Below are 20870 nucleotides of genomic sequence, written 5' to 3' on the forward strand. Positions count from 1 at the left end.
ATCATGACCTTAAGTGACATATCAACTTAAGGAAAGTCCTAATGTGCTGACCATTTAAGTATTATACATTCTAACCTGCAACAAAAAATGAGGTCCAAACACTTAATCAAATAAAATGATGAATCAGGATATTGAAAACTCAGTTAAAATAAAAGCAAAGGTGGTAAAACTATACTGTACAATGATTAACGTACTGAACTACAGTGGAATCAAGAGATGAAGAGGCAGTCATTTCTGAAATCTGTGCACTACTTCAGAAAACAAGAAATTTAGCTAGCTTTTATTTGAGAATAGGGACTGGGGGAGGATGGGAGCCACTTGTCATCCATTTATTTTGTATCTATGTTTATATCTATTTTTATAACTCTATATTTATATGTACACACACACACACACACACACACACCCTACCCTAATGTTGTATCTCCGAGCCCAACACCTCCCTTGCTTCTATGCACATTCTTTGGGAACTACAGAAAAACAGTAATCAATAAATTACCCTCCCTTTCTTTTATTGAAAGACTATGGACCCCTGTTTTATAATGTGAAAGTATTAAGTTATTTGCTGCTATGGTGGCACTTGGAAATATGAAGGTTATTGTCTAATTTTCAATCAGCAACCCAAGTGGGATAGAGTGTTTTTCTTTCACCACATGCTAGGCATATCTATTTAAGAACCCAACTCAGTTTGGCATTAAAAATAGTTTAGGTTTTTAATGTTCATCCTACAATTTTAAAGAATGTGTTGATTCAAGGATCAATCAGTTTCATTCAGCTGAGTGTCCTTAATGCCTAGCACAGGGCTTAGTGTGAAAGTCAGTGGTCAATCATAATGAAGAGGGCATATGTGCTACATTGCCTGAAATCTACTTTGTCAATGCCTATTTTCTCCCATTTCCATAAGCAGTATAATTCAATTTCACATCTGTCTGTTTTACTCAGAGATGTGGTCAGTGAAAAATTTGATAACACGTTTTTATATCTAGTTTTATTTTTATAGCCAATAATATATGGTTGTTAACATCAGAGCTTTTAAATTGACCCTGCCTGACATTGAATCTAGTGGGACCTAGAGCAAAAGGATGAAGGTCTGTGGGACTCTTTTTTTCATTTATAGGAACATAACAATATCCATATCACAGATTGTTGTAAAAGTGTTTTCAACAGGCTAATTTGAAAATTTTATATATATATACATATATATATATAATGACATATATTAAACACTTATGAAATGTTAACTATTATCTTTTTCAGGATACAATATTTAATTCTTCTATGGAAGGAGTCAGAGTGCATTTTAAGCTACTAATCCATCTCATTGCTCTTTCAAAGAGAAGAACATGTTGAGGGAATAAAATCTGATCAAATATCTTTCAGCTTAAGGTGGCATTCCCAAATTTTCAGTCAGTCCTGTGGTCTTTCCTAAAAGGTACTTGGTCTAGAATATGTGGTCACAGATGGCTCCTTCCTTTCACAACCACACCAATCCCCAGGATATGTGGTATGTCCTGATTGGAATCCCAGGCCTGGAAGATTCGCATATCTGGATCTCCATCACTATCTGTTCTATGTACACTGTGGCAGTTGTAGGCAATATCTTCCTGATCTTCCTGATCGTGACCGAGTCCAGTCTCCATGAGCCCATGTATCTCTTTCTTTCCATGCTGGCCTTAGCAGATGTCCTGCTCTCCACGGCAACAGCCCCCAAGATGCTGGCTATCTTTTGGTTCCATTCTATGGATATATCCTTTGGTAGCTGTGTATCCCAGATGTTTTTCATACATTTCATCTTTGTGGCAGAATCTGCTGTTCTCCTGGCCATGGCATTTGATCGCTATGTGGCCATTTGTTACCCACTGAGATATACCACAATCCTAACATCTTCATTCATTGGAAAGATTGGCATAGCAGCTGTGGTCAGGAGCTTTCTCATATGCTTTCCATTCATTTTCCTGGTATACCGACTTACGTATTGTGGAAGGAACGTCATTCCCCATTCTTACTGTGAGCACATGGGCATTGCCAGATTGGCATGTGACAATATCAATGTCAACATCATTTATGGACTGACTGTGGCCCTACTCTCTACAGGACTGGATGCAGTGTTCATCATTATGTCCTATGCAAGGATCCTTCTCACAGTGTTTCAGATACCTTCTTGGGCTGCCAGGAGCAAAGCCCTTAACACATGTGGTTCCCACATTTGCGTCATATTTATGTTTTATGCCCCAGCATTCTTTTCATTTTTTGCCCATCGCTTTGGGGGTAAAACCATCCCTCACCACATCCACATTCTAGTAGCCAACTTCTATGTGGTAGTACCTCCTATGCTCAACCCCATCATTTATGGGGTGAAGACCAAACAGATTCAAGACCGAGTAATTTTGCGTTTCTCCCCCATCAGCACATGTTGTTAAAATGAATAATAATAATACATACTGGGTATTTCTGAATGAAACACACACACATGCACACACATACACATTGTTTAATAGTGTGTTGTTTCAAGGAGGAATAAGAATAGATAAAATCCATAAAGTAGCGTCACACACATTTAAAAAGATAGTATCTACCCAAGTTTCCAGTGCATTTTCCAAAATCTCTTAAAATTTTGAAAAAATATTTTAAATTAATTATATTCTCAATTCTTCTAGACATTCTATTATCATGCATTTCAACACACACATACACTCATATACATAAAGATAACTCTGAGAAAAGAGAAATATATTTCAAGTTTTAACCCAGATGTACTTTTGCTGTGTAGAGTTGGGAAGTGGAAGTGGTGAGACACTCAGCTTTTTTATAGACTGTTGAAATTCTGCTGAAATAGAAACACTCTTAGTGCAATCAGCTGATAGTGGACCAAAAGCATTAGGCCATCGCATTATAGTTATTTGTGTCTGCACCTGTTTCTTAAGTTAAAATGTGAGCTCTAAAATCAGATATTTCCTAATTGACTGATACAAAGTTTACTGCATGGAATTGATACATAGTATATATTTATTGAATAAATGGATAATACTGAATTAAAACAAGTAATAACCAACATTAAATTAACTTACTGGAGACCACATAAATAACTTAAAAGCTAATATTTTTTTTCTACATATCGGGGATTGTAGGTCCAAATCATCAAGGAGTATTGTGATATCAATAGAGACTTCACTGAGGGACTAAAATTTTGAAAAATTTCATACCCCAGACACAAAAATAAAAGGCAATAGAAGACTAAACAGGATATTTACACAAACTCTCATATGAAAAAGGCTCCAATCACACCAAATATAATTATCTATGGACTTATCTCCAGACTCTAATTCCTTCATAACAAGAAAAAATTTTTTACAATCTCTCCTCTTCGAGGCCTAGCACAATGCCATGAGAATGTGAAATCTGACTTGATTGACAAAGAAAGACAAAAAAAAAAAAAAAACCCAAAACCAAAAAACAAACTTTGAAATGTTCTCATGAATATCTGCAACCTTTAGAAGGTTAATTTTTTCATCTGTTTATAGCACATACATATACACACACATACACTCACATACATACACTTTGTGCATACATATATACAAACATATATATACATGCATACATACATACATACACACAATGGTGCACAAAAGAAGAAGAAATCTATGAATAGACTTTCCTATATCATTTTCATTTTGGAGAAGGGGGAAGAAGACAGAGTAAATACAATTAATGTGTGCCTACTGGTGCTAGGCTAAATAAATACTATTTTGATGTATCTTAAAAATATTTGGAGTTCCCACCCACAATTTTAGAAATTTAAAGTAGATATTATTTTTTACTACACTTTCAGGTATTTTGCTGTGAAATTTATATTCAGTGCTGCATTTATTCATCACAACAATACTGTAACGTTATTTATATACAAATGCAGGTAATAATATCTGCATTTTATAGGTGAGGGACATGTGTGTAGGACAGAGAGGTAAAGTTAATTTCTCAAATTATCAGAGCAAAAGTCAGGCTTGAACAGAAATCCTGTTTTGTACAAATAATGTGGCACTATTAATAATTTTAAAAGGAAGGAAAATATGATTCAGATAACTTATTAGAATAGCAATATGAGTATTATGTGAAGGGCCATATATTAACTAAAAGATAAGTTAAAAGTCAAAGTGAGAGATGAAAAGATGTTCCCTTCACCTTTGGAGTCATAGATAGTTATCTTGGCTTGCAATATGTGTTCTAGTCACTTTAATTTCAGCAAGGAAGTGTATTTTAGGGATGATGGAAAATTGGATGTTAGAAACGCTGGTTTGACTGTCACACACTAACTGTATGGAAATTGGCATGTTACATTAACCATTGATTCTCAACTGGTAAAATGGAATTATTTTAGTACCCTCCGCATTTATTGATAATTAAATGAAACATGTCATATGATATATTCAACATTTAGTAGACATTCATTTTTTTTTTGTTTTTGATGATAATGCTCATTTTTATGAATAGATGCATTAAATAACCTAATCCATCAAACAACCTAGGCCTGCTGCCAATAATCCTTAGAGAAATGTTTGGCATGGGTCATCCTCATAGATACCTAAGTCACATTAAAAATTGACAAAAGTCGCAACAAATAAGATTCTGAATCAGGGGCAAACTTCAAAACATGAAGGGAACTAAGAGAGTAAATAGATTATAGCATGATGACACAATATATAATTAAAGACCTTAAGACATTTTTATGTTTGCATTTGGCAGTGGGAGACTAAGAAAATGCCAATTATACAGAATGTATAAGAGGAACAAAAATAATTGAATTGACAGCCTTAATTTTACAGAAACGTTCAGGTTGAGGACTCAGGAATTTGTCGATGTGAAATGAGTTAGGACCTCAATGTCTGTGCTTAGCTGTCAAATGTAACATCACTGAGCTCTTGCCCTGGAATTTTTTTTAATTTTATTAAATTTATTGGGGTGACATTAGTTAATAAAATTATATAGGTTTCAAGTGTACGTCCCATAATACATCATCTGTATATTGCATTGTGTGTTCACCACCCAATGTCACATCTCCTTCCTTCACCATATGTTTGGTAGAGACTTGTCATGTCCTACTGTCTCCTTGACCACTAAGCTTTTGGCTAGTTAACAGTGACAAACAAAGACAGGATGCCACACAAAATGGAAATGGAGAGAGTTCTGGAGGGTCTTAAGGAAAATCAACATGCTTTTTCAGATAGATTTTTTGTTGTTGTTGTTAGGGTTCTCAGAGATGGCTAAATAAAATGAGAAGAGTCCTTTGTAAGAGGGAGAAACTGGATAACTTGTCATCAGACACTGAACTCAGATATTTAATTGACACATTGTTTCAATGGGTGAACTGTAGGTTTCTCCCAGAAGTCGATTTAGAGAGACTAAATAGTCAGAAGAATAAATGCTCCTTGTATTCTTTTTTTTTTTGTCTGCCCTACAAAACTCTGTGACATAAAGAAGAGTGTTAAGAAAGGGTTTCCATCACTAATCATTAAAAAATTCAAATAAAAACCACAACAAGATACCACCTCACCGCAGTCAAATGGCTATCATCAATAAATCAACAAACAATAAGTGCTGGCGCGGATGTGGAGAAAAGGGAACCCTTGTGCACTGTTGGTGGGATTGCAGATTGGTGCAGCCACTATGGAAAACAGTATGGAGGAATCTCAAAAATCTGAAAATGGAACTACCTTATGATCCAGCAATTCTACTACTAGGTATGTATCTGGAGAAATCCAAAACTCTAACTCAAAAAAATTTATGCACCTCTATGTTTATTGCAGCACTATACACAATAGCCAAGACATGGAAACAACCGAAATGCCCATCGGTAGATGACTGGATTAAGAAGCTGTGGTACATTTATACAATGGAATATTACGCAGCCATAAAGAAGAAAGAAATCTTACCATTTGCAACAACATGGATGGACCTAGAGAACATTATGTTAAGTGAAATAAGTCAGACAGAGAAAGACAAATACCATATGATCTCACTTATATGTGGAATCTAAAGAAAAGAATAAATGAATGAACTAATTAGAAACAGTCTCAGAGACATAGAGGAAAAACTGAGGGTTGCTAGATGGGAGGGGGGTGGAGATAAGGGGGAAGGTGAGAGGATTAGAAAGCACAGTCGGTAACCACAAGATTGCTGCGGGGTTGTGAAAGTCAATTTGGGTAATGTAATCAATAATGCTGTAAAATTTTTGTAGGGTATCTGATGGACACTTGTCTCATTAGGGAGACTACTTTAGGGGTGATGTAGATGTCTGATCACTGCACTGTACACTTGAAGCTGAAGCTGAGCAATAATGAATGCTAATTACAATTATATATATATTTACAAGAAATAGTACAGCATTAGGAATAGAGACAGTGGAAATGTAATGGCTGTGTGCGATGTCAGAGGGATAGTGGATGGGAGAGGGGTGTTGTCACTGTGTGAGGGATATAAATGATAAATGTCTAACAATTACATTGTTTTGTGTACCTGAAACTAATTTAAAAATGTTATAAAAAATAAAATAAAAAGAAAGGGTTTCCAAAAGTGTGAAGAGGGTAGACAGGACCAGGACACTCAGTGTCAAAACTACTGCAAAATATTGTGTTATCATTGACCTTTGAACTAATATAAATCAAAGAAATATAGGAACTAGAAAAAAAAGACAAATCTGAATTTTGTTTGTTAATTTTTATTTATTTATTTGCTTATTTATAATGCAGATGGTATGGCTTTTTATCTATAAAGCGTAGGAAAGTCAGCAGAGTTCTATAAGAATAACAAAAATCTATAGTGTTTATATTGTATTATGTTCTTGAAATTTGCCAAGAGGGCAAATCTTGGGTATTCTCACTACAAGAAAAAAGAAGAAAAAAAAAGGAAAATGGTAGACATGTTGATTGGCTTGGTTTGGGTGTATATTTCACAATGTATACATATATCAGGTCATCGGGTTAAATTAAAAAATGACCTCATTCAAAATGATATTAAAAATGTATATGTACTGAAATTAAATGTAGGAAATGCTTATGGTATATTGTTCATTGTAATGATAATTCTCTTCAAAACAACCTATGAATTCAATGTCATCCCACTCAAAATACTAATATGATTGTAATATGTTTTACTGGTGATTCAAAAACATTTTTTCGAAACCTATGTAATTTTACTAACCATTGTCACCTTAATAAACTTCAATTTAAAAAAAATTGTTTTCAAATTTTTATTGTGATAAAATATCTGTAGCATAAAATTTGCTGTATTAACCTTTTTTAAAAAGAATTTTTTCTTTAAAGATAATATTTTTAAATTTTTCTTAAAGTACAGTTGGCATACAATACTATATTAGTTTCAGATGTACAATTCCATGATTCAACATTTATTTACATTAACTATTTTTAAATGTACAATGCAGTGGCATTAATAATATTCACAGTGTTGTGCAACAATGACCACTATCTAATTCCAGACTGACTGTCTGCCAGTCCCAGTGAGACTGAAGGGGGCTGGAAACCCAGATGCCCTCTTAAAGGGCCTGTACCTAGACTCACTCACTTGCAAACACTCACACAGTCTCTGGTGGAGGGGCGGCAACTTGAGCATCACCAGAGACTTATGGAGAAAGACTGAGTTGTGTGGTTGCAATGGCTGGAGGGAGAGCAACAATTATCGCTGTGTGGAGCCTTTCTCATGTGTAGCCTACAAGCGAATCTTATGCTTTTTATGTTCTGCTCTCACCCAAAGGGCCAAATCTGAGACTGCATTGGTCTGGTAAAATCTGTGCTTGTGCAACACAAAGAGGGTTATTCTGAGTGTCACTCCAATCACAATTTGTGTAAGAAGTTGGTGAGTTAAAATGGTTGTATGTCTCAGAGGATCACAAATTGCCACGTAGTGGTCTAGGGTCATGGCCAGTTGAATATCTGACTCAATACTCTGGACGGTGTGGATGAGCCACTCTTTAAGAGATAGGCATCAAATTACATCTTTGGCTAATGAAACAAGAATATTCCTAGCATTTTTTGGTAGTATGAATATACTAAGAACAAAATCCGAGTCTCCAAGCATTTCCAGGAAGAGATACATGGGCTTGTGGAGGCTACAGTCAGATTTGATGAATACAGGGAGCAAGGATTTCCCATAGGGAGCAGTGATGTACACGGCACAGAAAGGAAGGCCGACCCAGAACTGAACAGACTCCAAGCCGGGGATCCCAATCCGTGTAAGTCCCGAGGGCATGAAGACTGTGCCATTGAGCTTGAGCATGTTGCCTTAGAGCTCCCTAATTAATGCTTTGAGTTTTTTTGTGGAGTTTCTCTCTTCTGCTATTTGTTCTTATCTAAATTTATAGATTTTCTTTTTATAGGAATGCATATTTGGTATTTATTTATTTTATTTATGTACTTTTAAGGACAAATGTTAAGGAGTCATATTTGTTAATGTGTGTATTTCTGTGGTTTTTATTTAATTATTATCTTTTTTTTAGTTTCAGGTGTACAAAACAGTGTAATAGTTAGACATTTATCATTTATATCCTTCACAAAGTGATAACCCCCTTCCTTCAATCTACTACTCCTCTGACATTGCAAACAGCCATTACATTTCCACTGTCTCTATTCCTAATGCTGTACTCTGCTTCTTGTAACCATATATATGTATATAAAATTGTAGTTGACATTCATTATTGTTCAGCTGCAGCTTCAGGTGTACAGTGCAGTGATCAGGCATCTACATCATCCCTGAGGTGGTCTCCCTAATGAGACAACTGTCCATCGTACACCCTACAAAATCTTTACAACATTAATGATTATATTCCCCAAACCAACTTTCATATTCCCGTGGCAATCTTGTGGTTACTGATTGTGCTTTCTAATCCCCTCACCTTTTTATGGCCATACCACCATGAACGCGTCTGATCTCATCTAATTATTTTTTTTAATATTTATTTTTTTCAGTTACAGTTGACATTCAATATGATTTTATATTAGTTTCAGATGTACAGCATAGTGGTTAGGTGTTTACATAATTTATTCAGTGATCCCGCCAATTGTTTAGTACCCACCAGACACTACATAGTTGTCGCAATATTATTGACCATATTCCGTATGCTGCATTTTACATCTCCATGACTATTTTGTAACTACCAAATTTTATTTCTTAATCCCTTCACCTTTTCCACCCAGTCCCCCATCCCCTTTCCTTCTGGCAACCGTTTTTGTTTTTTGTATCTATGAGTCTGTTTCAGTTTTGTTTATTCGTTATTTTCCTCTTTAGATTCCACATATAAATGTGACCATATGGTATTTGGCTTTCTCAGTCTGGCTCACTTCACTTAGCATAATATCTTCTTGGTTCATCAATGTTGTCACAAATGGCAAGATTTAATTCTTATATTTATGGCTGAGTAATATTCCAGTATATATATGTACCATATCTTCTTTATCCAATCATCTATTGATGGGCATATCTTCACTATTGTGAATAGCACTGCAGTGAACATAGGTGTGCATATATCTTTTTGAATTAGCATTTTGGATTTCTTCAGATAAATACCCAGTAGTTGAATTGATGGGCCATAAGGTAGTTCTATTTTTTAATTTTTTGATGATTCAAAATGTTTCCATAGTGGCTGCACCAATTTGCAATCCCACTAACAGTGCACAACGGTTCCCTTTTTTCCAACTCCTTGCCAACATTTGTTGTTTGTTGATTTATTGATGATAGCCATTCTCAGAGGTGTGAGGTGATATCTCATTGTCATTTTAATTTGCATTTCTCTGATTTAACCAAGGAGATAAAAGACTTGTATTTAGAAATCTATAAGACACTGAAGAAAGAAATTAAAGGAGATACAAATAAATGGAAGCATATATCGTGTTCTGGATAGGAAGACATAACATTGTTAAAATCTATCCTACTCAAAGCAATCTATAGATTCAATGCAATCCCTATCAAAATACCAATGGCATTTTTTTGTAGAACTAGAACAAATAATCTTAATTTTTTTGTGGAATCACAAATGACCCTGAATAACGACAACAATCTTAAGAAAGAAGAACAAAATTGGAGGTACTATTCTATCTGATATAAACTTATGCTACAAGGGTATAATAATCAATACAGCATGGTACTGGCATAAATATAGACACATAGATTAATGGAAGAGAATAGAGAGCCTAGAAATACATCCATGCCTACATGGTCATTTAATCTATGACAAAGGAGGCAACAATATACAGTAGGGTAGACAGTCTATTCAATAAATGGTGTTGTGAAAAATGGACAGATTACTTGCAAAAAATGAAACCAAAGCATTTTCTTATACCATATACAACAATAAGCCAAAAGTGATTAAAGACTTAAATATAAGACCTGAGATCATAAAACTCCTAGAAGAAAACAGAGACAGTAAACTCTCTGACATTGCTTAGTAATGTAAGGGAAACAAAAGAAAAAATAAACAAATGCCACTATATCAGACTAAAAAGTTTTTACCCAGCAAAAGAAACCATCAATAAAATGAAGGCATCCTATTTAATGGGAGAGAATATTTGCTAATGATATATCTGATAAGAGGTTCATATCCAAAATTTATAAAGAGCTCATAAAACTCAACACCAAAAAAACCCCAAACAATCCAATTTTAAAAAGGAGCAGAAGACCTAAATAGACATTTCTCCAAAGAGGACATACAGATGGCCAAAAGACTTATGAAAAAATGTTCAACATCGCTAATCATTAGATTTTTTTATTTAGAATCAAAAGTTGAATATCACTTTAAGTGGCGTTTTGTCAAGCCACTTTGTCAGTATATGTTTACTGATTATGTAAGTCCAGGAATGCATAATTAGATGCAAAAAATTTATTCTCTCTCTTCTCTTCTCTCTCTCTCTCTCTCTCTCTCTCTCTCTCTCTTTCTCTCTCTCTTTCTCTCTCTCTCTACCTCTCTCTCTCAACACAAAGGCACACAAATAAGCATGCAATTCATATGCAAAGGAGACCCATCACAACCAGTGGTGTATGTGCCCTTGTGTGCATTTATCACTTGAGGTGTATTAGTTCGGTTTTATAGCAGGTTGAGAAACTTTTAAATAAGATGTTTTACATATATCAATTCATTTTTACCCAAGATACATTCGCAAGCAGTCATTTAGTCTGCACTGAATAAATAAACTGGGCCATTCTCTATTTCAAGCGGTGTTCTTGACCCTGGACGAATAAGCAGTTATGAAGTAGTTACTCGGAACTTAAAGGCAACAATCTATTTGTGAAGATACATTATTACAATAAAAAGTTAAATATCTCAGTGCTCACAGATAATAAAACAATATTATTAAGGTGTTACTCTTTCCAACTTGATATATAGATGCAATGTAATCCCAATCAAACTCACAGCAGGTTATTTTGTATTTATGTACAAACTGTCCTTTAGTTTACAAGGAGAGGCGAAAGACCCAGAATAGCCAACACAACTGAAGAAGAACAAAATCGAAGGACTGACACTACCTGATTTCAAGACTTACACACACATACACACACACACACACACACACACAGAGACAGAGAGACAGAGAGACAGAGAGACAGAGAGAACCTGAATAACAAAGCCTTCCATTGAGTATGAAGGAAATCTTCAGGAAAGGTTCTTCAACTTCATTTTAGAAAGCTGGAGTGAATGACATAAACAGCTTCAAAATTAAATAAAAAAATCCATCAGAGAACTCTAAAACTAGATTTATTCCTTTAACAGTATTTGGTTTCTGAAGGAAAAAAATGTGGTAAAATAAAAAGAATTTTGCAGATTTTGATCAGTCAAAACTAGTTTATATGCAGATGTCTTCTCTTTTTGTATGACATTAGGTACAATTACATTAGTAAAATCTGTAACAACATTTTTATCTTTTATGGAAACAATATTTCTTAGAATTGTTAAAATTATAGTATATGAAAGGGCAGCAAATATGGGATCAAACGAATGATAGCAAGTATGTGTACTGAATTCAAAATCTTTAATTTTCTGGGCACTTCTTAATGTTTTAACGTTATCCTTTGAAACACTGCATTTCTACAAAAGTCAACTACCAACCAAGTAAATTGTAAGTTTTTTAGAAAGTTTTAATGACTATAACGGATTATTTTAAAACATGCACGTAACATTTATGGATTTTATTGTACCTAGAAACAAAAATTAATTCGCATTTTTTGTGGGTTTTTTTTTTTTTTTTTACTTACGGCCAGTGAAACTTATTCTTTAAATACATTCGTATTTCTAATTATGACTTTTCTTTCATAATACACACCAAAATAAACTGTTCAAATTTTTCTGTCTCCACTTCTTCATAATGTTATAAGAAATTGCAGACACTATGAAGCAGAGTGGAGAATCTTCCCAGAGTTTATTAACTGTTTTCCAAATCTTGTGTAGAAATATATCTGTAATAGTCAACTGCAAAGTCTCAAACAAATGAATGTTATGTTGTATTCAAAGTTTTATTAAATATTCCTTTTAGTTTTATGCATCCCATTTATTTTTATGTACTTCAATAGTGCGTATACTCCTTAACTGAATTTTCCATGCCTCTCTCGGAGTGTCACGGAGATATCATGCTGACATTTGGGAAAATGGCATTCAGGCCATCATTTGGGTTGATCGCTGTATTTAGGCAGATTTTTGTGTAAATGCAAAATACAAGGTAACTTTTTAATAATATTTAGGTAAGATGATATTTAAAGATGAATGAGTAAAAATAAAAACACTAAAGGACAATTAATTTTATCCAAAGTTTTCTAAATGATGTCATTTTAAAGTCCCTCGAAATGCTTACGACAACCCAGTTAAGGTAGGAGGTGCAGTTTTCAGGGCTGGCAAGATTTTCCCTTAGGAGTTATGATATTGACAAAGATACTGTGGATTTGGAGAACTAGAGTTGTTAGGACCTTGCAGCCAATTTGGTGGTGGACAGCATCAACAGAGCACACTGTCTGTGACGTCGGGGCTTTTCAGTGAGGCCCCCATCATATTTTCTACAACATGGAAAACTCAAAGATGATTCATGTGATATCTCTATCCTCAAAGTGTTTTTCATTGATTTGACAATGACATGGACACAAAAAAAGAACATTATATTAAGCGCCTAAACCTAATAATTGTAACTCCTGTGATAAACTCAAAATCACTAGAATGAAATTTGAAAACCTTTCCAAGCCTTTCTACCTTATGATGATTAGAATTTGCTTGGTAGAGTGATGATGAATGCATTGTTTAGGCTCATTACTATCAAGGAATCACTACTCAAAGTACCTCTCAGAAGACAAGGAACTAGGGAATACATACACACATCCACACAATACACACAATACATATCCATACCTCCAAACATTATATACATTATTTCTGTATTTATTTCTCTATCAACATATATACTGAAAACCTCAATTGTTCACTGATACTTTTAATTCAAATCTCTAAATAAAAGTTTCATTCTAATTTTCTCTTTTTTTTTTGATATGTGTAATTTCTATCCCCAAGGTGAGGAACAGGCCTCTAGTTAATCTCAGTTTTCAGGTTCATCATTTCTAACAAGTGTCAAATATTTTATGGGGTTGGTTTAAGAATAAAATTAGATTAACTAATGGACTTTTATTATTCCATTTATGGAACAAAATCTTATTCTGTATATACCACTGTCAATGCTACACTAGGTACAGGAGTTATGAACGTAAATTAGACAAGCCTCTTTTTCTAGATCCCTGTTTTTAGGTGCCAACTGCATATCTACACTAGGGAATTCTATGTCTTTTATTAAATATGTCCATAAGTGTAGAGATTTGTGTGTGTGTGTTTATTTCTTCACTTGAACTATCCTTCAGAAAAAATTCATTGTCTCATAGAATACCACACAAAATCGTCGAGACCAGTAAAAATGCAACAGTTCAAGTCATAGAGTATTTATTGTCATTCATATACCAAAATCTTACAAGACGTTGAGTAATAAAAAAAGAAATTACTAAACATACACCATAAATCCTTATTTCTAAAGTTGCATTTTAATTTAATATAATTGAAAGCTGTACAACTTTGAGCCCAAATGGAAACCTCAGTTAAAGCATTCTAGAAGAGATACCAAGAAAAATCTGAGCCTAGTCTTGAAAAATTATGATTTATTATGTAAAGACAGAAGACATTGCCAGTAAAGGAAACAATGAAAGTAAGAGTGGGGAAAAAAACAGAAGTAGAAACACTGCCACAAGAGAATAAAGTCTTAAAATCAGAATGAGCAGAGAGCTTCAAGATAAAAATTACAACTAAGTATATAGCAAATATGTCCAGTAAAAGAAAATTCTGGCTTTTGGCATTATGGAGGTCATTGGCTACTCTTGAATTAGAGGACAGTGCAGTATTAATGGTGAAAACCTCAAAAAAATGTGTCTAGGACAAATAACTGGGGCTCTACATGCAAAATCTATTACAAACCCTGGGCAAATTAATATAATGGAAGTGCTATTTTTTGCCCTTAGAGAGTCTGACATTATACTTCATCAACTACATAGAATGGGCAAATGTCAAAGTTATATGCGAAAGCCTGATGTGGACATATACTAATCAGGAGGTAGCATATAGATTGAGGGGCAGGATGGAAATCCACATCTTTAATTATCCCAGGTGCTACCGTCTGCCATCAGGTGACTGAATTTAAGCCAATGTCACTAATCTCCCTGTATAGTTGTGTGTATCAGCCTTCACGTGCCCGGTATATTTAAACTTTCTATTGAAGGTTTCTACAAGATTCATTTATCTTAAATCCACAAACATATTTACAATAATACACATTTAAAGTAAAGGTTTAATAAACTCATTGCCCATTTACAATATATACCCACATATGTGGCAATTATTTTAGATACTAGTTCCAGGGAAACACAAAAATAACGACAAAACCAGGAGCAAATTAAAATATACATATATGTTCTCCTTTACAGGACCATTTGTTTCCTCTTGAATTATAGTTATAGAAATTGCTTTTATTTGAAAAAAAGTATTTTACTTTATGTCAGATCTTAACACAAAACAAGTATGTTAAAATGTATCGTTTTATATTTACTTCATCCTTTGTCTTTAATTCAAATTCCAATATGTCCTTCAATTATATGATAACTCTATTATGTGTCTTTTTAGTATGTTATGTAAGTACTTTGTGGAAAAGAACTAGTTATAAATACATTTCAAAAGGTAAATTATAAATCCACTTAATATTCAACTGATAATTAAACAGTAAAGACTTTAAAGCCTTAATAATAGTATTATAATGAGTGAGATCATAAACAATAATACTGATAATTTGTTTCATATACATCAAATTCTAACATTTTACACCATTTCTTATGTAGTGGAATCAATGTCACTTCATATTTTTAAACACAAGCTAAAATACATTTAGTTTTGTTTTTTTTTAAAAACAAAACCTTTATTAAGGTATAATTGACATTATTTAATTAACTCCTTTAAAGTATTTAATTCAGTGGTGTTTAGTATCTGCACAGGTACATGTGGCCATCACTACAGTTGATATTAGAACATTTCATCACTTCAAAAACAAATCCTGTTCCCTTTTAGTTATCATTACTCCCTACGACAAATCCTCCAGCCATAAGCAACAACTAATCTACTTTCTGTCTCTAGATTTCTTTTCTTTTTAAAAAAATTAGTTTCAGGTATACAAAACAACGTAATAGTGAGACATTTACACCCCTCCCAAAATGATAACCTCCCTCCCCCAATCTATTGCCCCTCTGACATCGTATATAGCTGTTACAGTTCCATTGACTCTGTTCCCTACGCTGTATTATATAGTAACAGGATGTGGAGTACAGCATAGGGAATAGTTGTTCTTTTAGGAAATATTCTTTACTAAACGTTCATTTCACTACAAATAAATATTCATAATTTTTTTGTCATTTATCAGCTCAATATATGTTCCAAATAATGAAGAATTCATAATGAGGGAAATTATTTAAGTAGGAATTAGAGCCTTGCTGGTTGAATGGAAACTTACAACTCTATACTTCAGCACACAGTGACTTGAGAAAGCACAGACATTCACTAAGAACAAAGGTTTCTCCAAGTGACATTTTGTTATTTGATATAAATTAAGACAATAAAAAATCAAGAAGTATCCATAGAGTGGAAAATCTTGGACATTCGATCTCGAATCTGTTTGGTCTTCACCCCATACACAATAAAATTGAGTACAGGTGGGAGAAGCAGATAAATGTTGGACAGAAGAATATGAATATAAGGTGGAATATGGAACCCAAACCTGTGTGTAAAGAAGGAGAAGAAACCTAGGAGATAAAACTCAAGGAAGACACAAATGTGGGCAATGCAGGTGTTGAAGGCTTTGAGCCTGGCTTCCTTTTGAGGCAGACTGAAGACAGTTACAAATATTCGGATGTAGGAGAGTGTGATGAAGATTATGTCAAAGCCAAGTATACTAAAAGCCACAAACAGACCATAAATTTTGTTGATTCGAATATCTTCTGCTGCCAACTTCACGATGGCCATGTGCTCACAGTATGAATGGGAGACCACAGTGGTTCGGTAATATTTCAGCCTGCATTTGATGAGGATGAGACATGGAAAGGCAAGGAGTGCTGCTCTGAGTGTCACTCCAATTCCAATCTGAGTGATTAGTTCATTGGTAAAAATGGTTACATGTCTCAGAGGATCACAGATTGCCACATAGCGGTCCAGGGCCATGGCCAGCAGAATACCTGACGCAATACCCTGAAAGGTATGGATGAGCCACATCTGAAAAAGACAGACATCAAAATATATTTCTGGTAAATGGAACCAGAATATTCCCAGCATTTTTGGTAGGATGCAGGTACTGAGACCCATGTCTGTCGCTCCAAGCATTGCCAGAAAGAGATACATAGGTTTGTGGAGGCTTGACTCAGATTTGATAATGATCATAAGCAGGGAATTTCCAAGCAGAGCAATGATGTACATGGCACAGAAAGGAATGCCAATCCAGAACTGAACAGACTCCAAGCCAGGGATCCCAATCAGTGTCAGTACCGAGGGCATGAAGACTGTGCCATTGAGCTTGAGCATGATGGCTTACAACTCCCTGCTTTAGAGCTTTTGATTCAAGGTAGCAGTTGTGCTTAGTGGCCGTCTTCTATTTTCAGTTTTCACCTAGATTAATATAATCAGAGTTTAAATATGGTTTCAAATGGCATTTTGAAAGACATACTCACTTTGATTGGGCAATTTAGTTTTTCCAGGAATGCAGATACAGTATCCTTGAATGATTTATCTTAATTTCAATTCTCTTCTCTGTCTTTTCTCCCCCATTTCTTTTTCCCTCTGTCTGTTCTTCTCTGCATCTCTCTCTCTCTCTCTCTCCCCACCTCTCTTTCACGTGCACACATACACACATACACTTAGTTACTAACAGGAATATGCATATTCATTATTGAGAAAAGATATAGTCTAGTACTGTGAGGACATATGTTTGTATATTATCAGATAAAAATTATCCGAATGTATATCAGTTTTTTTGTTTGTTAATAGAATATGGACATATATGGTGATGTACTGATACGTTACCAAATATTATTTCCTGTGTCCTATCACAAAAAGCTTTTAATCAAGAGATCAGGCAGAAAGAAATGAAAGGCATACTGACTATTTCAAGTGCTGGGGCAATAAAAACTGATCAAGTAGGGCCCTCAATTTCAAGGAGACAGTGACCTACTGTATGATGCCATATAAGTGTCATGTTAAAATATTCACAGCGAGACGTGTATAGAAGTGGTATAACACAGAATTTGCACCCTACCTTCATTCCAGAATTGGATGCTGGGTTTTTTTTTTCCTTAAACTTGGATAAAGTTAGATATTTTGAGGGTAGAAAAAAAATGATAGATGAATGAAAATTTCTTATGAAAATTTAGAACTTCAAATTTTGGTATGGAAAAAATTCTACTTGATAAAACAATGGCCAAAAAGTAAAAGTTGTTATACATTTTATTTCTCCAGGAAAATTTTGATTACCAAAATCTGTTCATTAAATATCTTTATTTGAAAATATACATGAATAAAGGAGCCAAAAACATACAATGGATAAATGGAACCTTCTTCAATAAATGGTGTGGGAAAATTGGAAAGCCTTGTGGAAAAGAATGAAACCAGAGATTACGTCTAAAAATGGCAGCATGAGGTAAGCCTCTTAAAATCTCCCCTAGAATTTACAACAAATTGAACAATTATAATTCCACAAAGGACTCCATACATAGCAGACAGACAAGACTAAGAGGTGCTCAACTGAAATCATCTAAAGGTGGGCAAATTGGTAGAGCAGAGGAGGAGGGAAGCAGCAAGTGCTGAGACACGGCCATGCGTGGGTGCAGGACACAGACCTAGCTCGGTGTTCAGAGTTCTCTGCATTCCAGAACTACTGCAGCTGTGGGAGAGAGAAGAACTCAGACTTCTAGGGCTCCGCTGATGGCCCACAGTGCTGAGGGAACTGCATATAACACGGCTGAACCCAATGCTCATGGCTGAGACCACGAAGCAAAGACTGAGGAAGAAGGGTAAAAATGGTGGTTTAAGGCTTCACTGCCAAGCGGAGGACAAAAGACATAGGCATGGAGCCTACCCAACCCCTCCCAACCTTCCCAGAGCTAGAAGCAGAATGGAACCAGTGTCAATTCAAAAGAACAGAATATTTGCAGTTCTGAGAACTGAGCCAACAGCCATGGACTCAAAGCTCAAACAGTTCTGGCAAAGGTGAGAGAGCCTTGGGTGCAGGACTGCCTGAGGAGATGTTCGCCACCATTGCCCAGGGCCACATCTCACAACCCACCCCGCCCCTGGCCCCACCTATCTGGGCAGATCCCTGCAGGAGTAAACAGAACTGCTGAAATATACAGGCTCTAAATCTGGTGCAGGAAGAGCTTTGGAACTTCAGAAGCTCTCCGCATACCCACACAGACACTGCATCCTGTGACCCAGGCGAACTGTTAACAGAGGAGAAGCCCGTCTCCCAGGGAATCCCCCATTGTGTGAGAAGCTGGAATAGTGCAGAGAAAACACAGCACTACCGTGTGAGAGAGAAAAAAAAAGGCTCCAGTCAGAGAGAAAATAAAACATTCTACCAACAAGTACTGGAAAACAAAAGAAAGACTGTTTCCTATCAACCTGTGGCAGAAGCCACTCCTGTAGATGTCTAGGAAGAGAAATAATAAATCAGTAATTGCCATGAATAACCAAGGCAACAAGAAAGCTCAGAAAGAAAGTGAAAAGTCTCCAAAAAAGGAACTCAATGATATGGAAATATGTGACGTAAATGACAGAGAATGCAAAATTGCAGTTCTGAAAAAACTCAACAAGATGTAAGAAAACACAGAAAGGCAGTTTAATGAACTCAGAAACACAATCAAAGAACACCATGAGCATTTTACAAAACAGATTGAAATTTTGAAAAAGAACCAAATAGAATTTCTGGAGATTAAGAACTCAATATAAGAAATGAAGAATGAAACAGCCAGCGTAGGTAGTAGAGTTGACCAGATGGAGGAAAGAATCAGTGACATCGAAGATAGAAACCAGAAAAAGACACAGATGGAAGAAGAAAGAGACTTGAGACTTAAAAGAAATGAAACAACTCTACAAGAACTTTCTGACTCCATCAGAAAGAGCAATATAAGAATAATGGGCATACCAGAAAAAGATGAAAGAGAGAAGAGAACAGAGAATATATTCAAACAAATTGTTGATGAGAACTTCCCAAACTTGTGGACAGAACTGAATCCTCGAATCCAAGAAGCAAATAGAACACCTAATTACCTCAATCCCAACAGGTCTTCTCCAAGGCACATTGTATTGAAGCTGTCTAAAATTAACACCAAAGAAAGAATCCTCAAGGCAGCCAGGGAAAAGAAGACGGTAACCTACAAAGGAAAGCCCATTAGATTATCATCAGATTTTTCAGCAGAAACTCTACAAGCCAGGAGGGAGTGGAACCAAATATTCAAACTACTGAAAGAGAGAAATCATGAGCCAAGAATAATATATCCAGCAAAGATATCCTTTAGATATGAAGGAGGAATAAAGACCTTTCCACACATACAGAAGCTGAGGGAATTTTCCAATACATGACCTGCACTACAAGAAATACTAAAGGAGGCTATTCGACCACCATCAACAGGGACAATTGGTGGCAACCGAAACATAAAAAGGGGGAGAGTAAAGGCCTGTACCAGAATATGGGGATGGAGAAAGTAAGCGTGCTGAAGAAAATGGAATACTCTAAATATCAAGCTTTATTTTATATAAACTTAAGGGTAACCACTCAAAATAAAATCTAGAACTGAAATATATATACTGTAATAAAAGAAGAAACAGAGAGAAACATCATAGAATACCACAACACAGAAATAATAGACAACAACAAAAAAAAAAGAAAGAAAGAAATAATAGACAACAACAAAAAGGCATAGAAGCAATGGAGACACAGCCTTACCAGAAAACTAAATATAGAATGACAGGAAATCCTCACATATCAATAATCACCCTAAATGTAAATGGACTGAACTCACCAATAATAAGGCACAGAGTAGCAGATAGGATCAAAAAACTAAACCCAACCATATGCTGTCTGCAAGAGACACATCTCAGCTCCAAGGACAAACATAGACTCAAAGTGAAAGGGTGGAAATTGACACTCAAAGCAAATGGTACCCAGAGAAAATCAGGTGTAGCCATAACAATATCAGATGAAACAGACTTCAGGGTGAAAAAGATAACAAGAGACAAAGATGGACATTTCATAATGGTAAAG

At 35.2% G+C, this 20870-nt stretch overlaps 2 protein-coding genes across 2 annotated transcripts; one reads left to right on the forward strand and one right to left on the reverse strand.

Annotated features, from left to right (window-relative positions):
• Positions 1 to 1448: 1448 nt before the first annotated feature.
• On the forward strand, positions 1449 to 2420 carry LOC308503792 (olfactory receptor 52Z1P-like; the record flags this gene model as incomplete). The annotated part of the gene is made up of 1 exon (XM_081063455.1): positions 1449 to 2420. One exon carries the CDS (start codon positions 1449 to 1451, stop codon positions 2418 to 2420), a length of 972 nt encoding a protein of 323 aa, XP_080919581.1.
• A 13766-nt stretch (positions 2421 to 16186) lies between these two features.
• On the reverse strand, positions 16187 to 17137 carry LOC308503815 (olfactory receptor 52A5-like; the record flags this gene model as incomplete). The annotated part of the gene is made up of 1 exon (XM_081063480.1): positions 16187 to 17137. One exon carries the CDS (start codon positions 17135 to 17137, stop codon positions 16187 to 16189), a length of 951 nt encoding a protein of 316 aa, XP_080919606.1.
• Between the last annotated feature and the right edge of the window lie 3733 nt (positions 17138 to 20870).

The sequence above is a fragment of the Rhinolophus hipposideros genome (assembly GCF_964194185.1).
Source record: "Rhinolophus hipposideros genome assembly, chromosome: 10".
Classification (NCBI taxonomy): Eukaryota; Metazoa; Chordata; class Mammalia; order Chiroptera; family Rhinolophidae; genus Rhinolophus; species Rhinolophus hipposideros.